The sequence below is a fragment of the Durio zibethinus genome, chromosome 5 (genome assembly GCF_047325235.1).
Source record: "Durio zibethinus cultivar Kanyao isolate XHJ-2024 chromosome 5, ASM4732523v1, whole genome shotgun sequence".
In the NCBI taxonomy this organism is placed as follows: domain Eukaryota; kingdom Viridiplantae; phylum Streptophyta; class Magnoliopsida; order Malvales; family Malvaceae; genus Durio; species Durio zibethinus.
In genome coordinates this window covers 9,700,529-9,709,216 of record NC_143166.1, presented here as the reverse complement: position 1 = coordinate 9,709,216, position 8,688 = coordinate 9,700,529, and the positions used below count along the sequence as shown (strand labels likewise).

Here is an 8,688-nt window from a genome sequence, read left to right as displayed (position 1 = left end):
GGATTTTGGGCTTTTAAACCCAATTGGTTTGGATCTCAAGTTTTCAAGCTCAAATTAAATTGGATTAAACCCAAGCAAAAATTTGAATTAGACCTTAGGATATCAAATTCAATTAATTTGGACTTTGAACTTCTGGCGTAATTGAATTGAATCGAATCTAATTCTACAATTGAGCCTACTCGTGCCTAAATAACTTATTTGAGATTTTCGAATAGATACAAAATAAAAACTATTTCAACTAATCCGATCAAAATTAGATATCTACCGACGAGTCCACATATTCCCAATTCTAAAGCTATACCTTCTTCCTTGCTTCCCATATTACATTTTCTTTAATATAGCATTCAAACTGCTCCCTCTACTCCAACGGGAAGTCCTTAAAAGCCACAATCATCTATATATAACTGCTCTAAACTGATACATTTGCCATTCCTATTGAGAAGAATTTCCAACCTTGACCTCTTCACTCAAGATCTTATTAAAGTCTCCTCCACACAGCTAGGGTAAAGGTGATCTTTCCAGTAAACTACGTAACAACTGCCAGGATTCCTTTGTCGTATGAGTACTCGGTTGACCATAGAAACTAGTAAACCTCCATGGTTCTCCACCATCCCTTCCCACAATCTGTGCGTCAACATGAGACATAGAGTAAGACAAAATAGCAACATTCAAATCCCCTGTCCATAAAGGAGCTAAACCACGCCCTGCCAATACAGTCAACTACAAAACAATTATCATAAGCCCATCTAGCTCATAACAAGACCATTTCACCACTGCTCTTTGTCTCCATAAGAAAGAGCAGTTGAGGGCTTTTATTATTGACAACTTTTGGTCAGCTCATGGACTGACCGAGAAGCCCCCAACCTTCGATAGTTCCAGACTAAAATTCTCATTATCTCTGGCGAAATTGGCTCTTCATTCCAATCACCACTTTCTGTAAATTCTCTATCAATCAGAACCACTATCAAACATCAGGGAAGGATCTCTCCACTACTTAAAAAATAGTGGAAGTATCCATTATTATAAATGTATTTTCAACTAAATCTATGCTTAATATTTTCTTTTAAAATTATTTATTCGAGGCCATTTTAACCTTCCTCAGTTCTATTCCTTGTATCTCCAGTTTTCGTAGTTTTTTTCCTTACGGACATCTGGTCAGCAAGCCCATTTCACACTAAAGCCAACCCATTACCCCAACGTTTTGTGCTGCTCTCTTCCACATATTGTGGGCCTTTCTAAATTTAACCACAATTGATGTAACAGAGACGATTTCTTTTTCATTTTTTCCTGACTATTTTGAATAAATAAAAAGAAAATTTAAGAAAAAAATTGGGCATTTCTTTTTTTTAACTTGGGCTCAATACCCAATCATTTTGGAAAGCAAAAATTTAAAAATCTTATGACGCAAAATTCATTGTACATAAATATATATATATATATATATATAGTAGTTCTCAGCCTTTTTAACTTAATTATCAAAAGAATTCCAAACACAAACTTCCAAAAGATATAAAACATGAGAGTTCGAAGCCCATATCCTATACCCTACGGTAGCCAGTGAAAAAGAAAAAAAAAAAAAGGTAGGATTACACTCCTTATCTGTGAGCAAAATTATACATAACGTTGCTTTCCAGATTTCTTCCTCAACATCTTCACTGTAATGGCAGCCATGCTCTCACTCTCTCCAAACCCTCCTATCATAACTTCACTCTCTCTTTACTCCAGTTTCAAGGTTCTTTTCATTTCACGCCCTCCTTAATATATTATATATAAACTACACTGAAAATTACGTAATTGGAACTTTTTTTTTTTTTTTGCAGGGAAATCTGAAGAGCTTAAGACCAAACCCCTTTCACGTTATCCCTATCAGAACCAAGCAACAACAGCAACAGACACAACAAGGGCCAAGGTCTTTAGTTATTGTGAACCAAGCGGCAAAAACCCAAGTGTCAGTTACAGCTTCTAATGTTAGGTTCCGGTTGGGCAATCTGGGACCTCAGCCAGGGTCAAGAAAGAAAGGGAAGAGAAAGGGGAGAGGAATATCTGCTGGACAAGGTGGCAGCTGTGGGTTTGGAATGAAGGGTCAAAAATCACGTTCTGGTCCAGGTGTTAGAAAGGGCTTTGAGGGTGGGCAAATGCCGCTTTATAGGCGTATCCCCAAATTGAGAGGGATTGCTGGAGGTAATCTTTGTTTTCATCTATTTATTTATTAATTTTTAAAAATTCAAATGCTTTATGGGATTGTGATTTCTGGTTAGAATTTTTAGTTTCATGATTTACAGTGCTAGCATCAATTGTTGATTCTTGAACTTTGAACTCTGCAAAATTTCTCCCTTAATAAGAACTTAAGCAAACTTGTAGTATTCCAGTTTGAGTTGTAGAAATAGTGGAATAGTCGATCAAATGGCTGCTCAAATCATGTCTATGTAACCTATGTAAGGAATGGTTTGGGTTTGAGTATTATCTTGATTTGTTGGTAGCAATTGACCATTTGTTCATTATCACTAATTATTTATGAGCTTGTTTGATTCGGGGCTTTTGTAGGAAGTGTTGTTTGAGTAGAATTGTTCTAAAAGTGCTGTAAAGAAAAACTAAGATAGTGCCCTGCAAAAGTACAATAGGATGTAGAAAAATGCTCATTTGATATTTTTTTTATTTTAATAAATAAAGAAATAAAAGAAAACTTTATTAAACCAAATGATAAGTTTTAAAGTAAAAGAAACAGATAAAGTAGACTTTTTTGTTAACTGTATATAGAGATTAGAGCATTAGGGAATATTTAATCACTCTTTTTCTTTTTGATAAGATATCACTTACTCATGTGTACTAAGTCAGATCTAAGTATTGTATGAATTATGGATTTTTGCAATAATGATGTTGGTGCTAAGATGTTTATAAGTAAAGTCATCTTTTTCATCTAGTCTAGTTAGTGGTAGGGTTTAGGGAGAAAATATGAATTTATAAATGTGTGGCTGTGAACTGTCAACTAACTTATACCAATCTCAGATGAAACTTAGAATACAGCATTTCAATTGGACATTTGATTGAGATGTATCCTTTATAGCTCTTTATCTTCTCTCACTTCTCTTTTTGTGGTTTGATTAGTGATAAGAGAAATTTCTACCTAGTATATACAATATGAAATTGACAGGTTAGAAGTTCCAGTATGCATTTGACAGTTTTTTTCTCAATGAAGAAATTGAAACATCAGCAATGCTACAATTAAGATGAATCCTTAACTTTTCCTTTTTAATATTTTTATTTGAATTGCATAGTTTTTATTCCGCTCTCACAGATAGCTATGGAGGCTTGTTACGAATTAGAAGCTTCAGTCAGTCAAGAAGTAGGGTGCGCTTGTGCTCAGTTTGGTTAATTCAGTCAAATTATGCCAACTCAAAAATAACTGACTTTTAGAATCACAATAAATCTAACTGGCCGAGTTGTTTATGTAAGTGATAACCTAATTACCAACATTCTTGGTTTACTTGGTTAGGTTCTTTGGCCATAGAAACATCGGAGATATAGAATCAAGGTTTATTCAAGTTTTATCCTCTTCTCCTAAATGGATGGTTTAGGGCTATTCAATAAAGTAAAATGGTGCCACTTGAAGGGCTCGACGTGCAAAAGTATGACACTGACATGTTAATATTAGCTTAAACCAAGTTTCAATGTTGTAAAGAAGTGTAGAGTTCTAGGCAACTGTCTAAATTACTGCCAGGCCATCATGCACTTAACTCTTGCCAAAAGATTCAAAGCCAAAAGCAAAAAGTTCCCAACAATCTAGAGTTTCACTTTACCTCTTTCTCCAGGATTCTTTGAATCTCCTCTTCCTCTATTTTTGTTTTCCCTTTTGCTGTAAGTCTTGTTTATTGTTGTTATCTTGAATGTTTTAACATGTGAGTGATTCTTTCCATCAAAGTTGTAGTTTGAATTAGCTCAAAAAAGAAACATGGGAACTTTGACATGCTCCAGTGCTCTCTTCAAAGTCAAGAGCTTCGGTCTTTGATGGATCTTTTCTTCTCCAAAGAAGATCACTCCATTATTTCTGTAATATTTCCTTTTCTTTCTTTGTTTATTAAAATTTTTGGAAGAATTTTTATTTTAGGTTTATATGGATGCTAGAAAGCAAAATTATTTTGGTTAACAGTTTCTGAGGCATCACAGTTGTAAATAAATAAGAAAATGTATATATACTATAAAAATGTTGTTTGGTTTTTTCAATTGGTTCAAGCATGACTTTCAAAGCACTAACCAACCAAAGAACCCAGTGTTTAGAAAAGATATTCCCAATATAACTAAAAAACGTCAATGCTAATACATTTTTAGTGAAATTTATCAACTCTTCAAGTATTTCAGTTTTAACCAAATTTTTCTCACCCGTTGCAAGAAGCCATCCCAAGGTAACAAAATTATCTATTGTGATGTTGAAAATCAAAAATCAAAGGAAGATTATAAGGTATAGATTCTGATGCAGAAGGATTTTAGAGGACTTTGAAGGATTTTCCTGTCGTTTTTCTTGGTATTTCCCTTTTGCTTTTTAATGAATTTATTTTGAAGCATAGTTGTCATAACTATTATTAAGAAGCTCTTCCCCTCTTGATGATGAGTCTTAAGATCCCGAAAGATTTGTTTGTATTTGTGTTGCAAAAACCTAATTATCTTGTTATTTATTTTGGGATCAAATTGGACTAATTTTGTGGAAAAGGGCATGAATGATGGTCATATTGCCTCAATTTCTCTTCTCAAGAAATTGAAAAAATGAGTGAACTACATATTACTAAAGAAATAAACATTTAAGATAAATATGAAGCCTTATTATGATTAACAGTTTTACTGTGAAATTTGCTTTAGATTATTTCTACCTAAGTTTGCATAGAACAACCAATATTGACTGGAATTATTTTGGAGTAAGTAGTGGCTCACAATTTACATTTTCTTTCTTTTGGATATAAGATATTTTGATTAAAATTCATCTATCTATTGACATGTTAGCTCAAGTGTATCAATCAAACAAGAGAAAGAAGAAATTTGTTCTAAAACAAATTAATTAAGTTTTAAAGAAAAGCACTTGGCCAAAAATGAGTTTAAAAGAAAAGCAAGATTATTTGCAAAATATTTTGATTATAAAGCTCAAATAAACAACTAACAAAATAAAGTGTTGAGAGACAAAAAATTTTTGTCATTTCAATACTATGATCAATTATGGCTAATGATATGCTTCAAATATTCATATGGTAGAGCTGAAGAAGGGAGTTTAAAAGTTATCATTGGTGGTGAGATGATGTTGCGATTGGTAGATGGAAGAGTTTGAAGTGGTTGGAATTAAGATAATATTTTCACATAATGCTATGATCCAAAATTTTAAGTGGTCACATCAGTTGAGAAACCTCTGTTCCATCTATAGGTGAAGACCTACTGCCATTGTGAAAAGAGTGCAGACTATTAGAACTTTCTTTGCTTTTGTTCAAATGTGTGTTATAATTTTAATGAATATAGAAGGTAAATCCTTTTCTATTAGCTTAGTGTTTGGATAATTGGTCCACATCTACCTGTTTGATATTAGATTAAACCAAAGTTTGAGCTTGGGAGCCTTTTCATCTCTAATTAATTCTTTATGTGTTGTCTTGTCCATTGGCCCTTATATGAAATAATCTTTTATCCTTCTTCAGGTTGCGCCTTTTTCAACACTTGGGTTTATCTGCAAAGCACATTATGTTCATTTGGCTTGAATGGAAAGAGACATTAAGACTTAAATATAAAAGTTGGTTCCTTTTTTCTATGGCTTAAAGTTTTGGGCTAACATCTTGCTAAAAAATTTCCTCCTATTTGGGTGCCTTACCAGGATAAGTTTTTCCGTTGTATTAGTGCTGGCTTGTTGAATCTTTTTCCCTAAAGCTTATATAAGATTATGTTTTTCCTTTATGATATCTTTTTCCATTGTTTGGCAAAACTTCTTTCCAGTTTTAGATTTGAACTCGGTGCCTCTGTTCATCTTTATGTATATTTGCATACTGTTTAGAGCTCTTATTGACATTTTTTTTTCTACTTTTATTTTCCTTTACTAGGTATGCATGCTGGATTACCTAAATACATCCCCGTTAACTTAAAAGACATAGAAACAGCAGGATTTCAAGAGGGAGATGAGGTGTCTTTGGAGAGTTTGAAGGACAAGGGTTTGATCAACCCATCAGGAAGAGAGAGGAAACTCCCTTTAAAGGTACATGTGATCTTGGATTTATGTTATGACAAATGCAAGAATATGTATGTTTGATGGCCCAAAAAGAACTTGTTCTACTGATCAGTTTGTTGAGCACAAAGTTATGTTTATCTTATGCATGAAGTACTATAAGCTCTATCCTAAGAAATGCATCCTTTGACTTTGGAGTTCAGTCTCAACAATTTAAGAGGTAGGCAGGCTAAATGCGTAAGGTTCACTCCAGCTACTAATCTGCCTATATTGCATACTTCTATTCTGACTTTTGCATTTTGATTTCAACTGCAAAATTATATATGCAGAACTTGTGAATAATGCTTGATTCATTATGGATCATCACAGGGAATACCCTGTCTTATTTGGAATTTGAGGATATTAAAATGTGGAACAGCACTAATTTCTTGACAAATGGTTCTTCAATTTCCATACAAATCATGTTTACTGACACATACAGAGAGAAATTTATACATGTATGTATTTTTTTCTAGTAAAATATTCACAGGCCAGAGTCCTATTTCTCATGTACAATTTGGAAAATATCAATCCAATTGTGATTAAGCTTGCTTGTGTTGTCTATTGTTTCAAATTGTGCTTAATACACTAGCATTTGTTATGTCGTGTGTGTTTCTTTTGATTGATTCTTAAACATTCCTTGTATAACTGTATGAATGGCCATAATGGTTAGACGGAAAAGCATTTCTTGTTTGCTTTTATTTCTGGTAGATTGAAGCCTCCAAAATCAGCAAATCCATGGTTCAGGACATGCATCTTTTATGTTTTTGTGATAGTATCTGATTATCTTTTGCTCAGGAAAAGTAAAATAACGTGGACCACATAGGTAAAAAATTTTCTTTCCTAATTTAAGACTGAAAGAATCCTAATTGCAAAATGTGTTTGATTAAATAAGGATGGGTAATTGGACATGAGAAATAATGTTGTTTTTAAAATAAAATATCCATTTATTATTTGTTGTGTTGATTTAGATTCTTGGTGATGGGGAGCTGAATGTAAAGCTGAACTTCAAGGCCCGTGCCTTTTCAGCATCTGCAAAGGAAAAGCTTGAGGCAGCTGGTTGTTCTCTCACTGTACTGCCTGGCCGAAAGAAGTGGGTTAAGCCATCAGTTGCAAAGAACCTTGCACGAGCTGATGAATACTTTGCCAAGAAGAGGGCGGCATCTGAATCAACTTCTGCATGAATGGCATGCAATTGATCTTCTTGTTTTGATAAAATTTTGAGAGCAATGTAGAAAATTGCATTATATAAATTTTTATTCATCCATTTCGCTGTCCTTTTAGATTCTTTTTGGGGACTGTATTTGCTGGGATCCATTCAATATTTTGTTTTCCATCATGCTAGAATGCACCCCAAAAATGATTTCTTGAGGAGACTTAATTCACTTCATTCACCAAATGGAAAGAGTTGTTTTAGTGGTGGGGGCAAAAAATAAGTCAATAATGCTAATGCAGCGGGGGTGAAAATTCTCATTCGACGGAGAAACAACACAGGCCCTGGGGGCCTTGTCCCTCATGGGTGGCCTTTACGCTCGAATTTGGCGTCATACATGTTATTGGTCTCCTCAAACAAGAATCTCAAATGAAACTTTTCAATGATCAAACAAAACGGATCAGCTTGAATCCTCGTCACGTCTACCAGCGGCTCCTTTCATTGTCACTGATTCTCACGAATTGCCAATTGCACTGCAATATTTCATGCTTGCCTCCATCTTCATGCTAATATTCTCTTTTCTTGCAACCTGACGCCACTTCTCTATACCAGTAAGGCGTCATACCTAAACTGAACTTTCTGTGCGATAAAAAGATAAAGAGGTGGGGCATCATGCGTATGGAAATTTCTTTTGATTAGGCATATGGAATTTTCTTTCGATTAGGCTTTGATGATTTTGGTTCTTCTTTTTGTTAACAAGAAAACAACAAATCAAGCTTTTTGAGAAGAATTTAGCTACCAATTGCTGTTTGACAAAAAGAACATGGGACCCGATAGTTATTGCCAACCAAACCATGTGCTTTTTCGAAAGGTTGCCAACGCCCAACTAATTAAAATGTGATTAGAAGAAACTTACAATTGACTACAAACTTGAAGGGGATCTTCAATTCATAAATAGAAATTAAGTTAGGCATTCATGGCTTTCTCTATCTAATTAAGGAAATTTTTCTTAAGAAAAGTGATTGTTTTATACAAAGATGATGAGTGAAACTTAAGACAATTTAATTAATTTATCTAATCATCTTTAAAATTTAATATTTAATATATTTAAAATTTAAACCTCAACTGTTGTAATATTTATTATTATCACAAATTAAGATTTTTTTTTTTAAAATACGTGGCATGGCCCTACCTTGGATAAAACAAAATTAAGAATCCTTTTATATTATTTTTGCATATCAAATTGATTATCTATTCAATTTTTATTTTTTTTAGAGAGAGAAAGGAATTGATTGATTGGTCGCCCATT

General features: G+C 33.6%; 1 protein-coding gene across 1 annotated transcript; it reads left to right on the top strand.

Annotated features, from left to right (window-relative positions):
• Positions 1 to 1,545: 1,545 nt before the first annotated feature.
• Positions 1,546 to 7,493, top strand: LOC111282840 (large ribosomal subunit protein uL15c-like). The gene is made up of 4 exons (XM_022871099.2): positions 1,546 to 1,732; positions 1,821 to 2,181; positions 6,066 to 6,217; positions 7,198 to 7,493. Exons 1-4 carry the CDS (start codon positions 1,661 to 1,663, stop codon positions 7,408 to 7,410), a joined length of 798 nt encoding a protein of 265 aa, XP_022726834.1. The 5' UTR covers positions 1,546 to 1,660; the 3' UTR covers positions 7,411 to 7,493.
• The last annotated feature ends 1,195 nt before the right edge of the window (positions 7,494 to 8,688 follow it).

Excerpts from the sequence above, each read along its gene's own strand:
- LOC111282840 (XM_022871099.2), top strand. The coding sequence starts at position 1,661 with ATGGCAGCCATGCTCTCACTCTCTCCAAACCCTCCTATCATAACTTCA. Across the intron at positions 1,733-1,820 it reads CTCTTTACTCCAGTTTCAAG|GGAAATCTGAAGAGCTTAAG; the intron begins GTTCTTTTCATT and ends TTTTTTTTGCAG. Across the intron at positions 2,182-6,065 it reads ATTGAGAGGGATTGCTGGAG|GTATGCATGCTGGATTACCT; the intron begins GTAATCTTTGTT and ends TTCCTTTACTAG.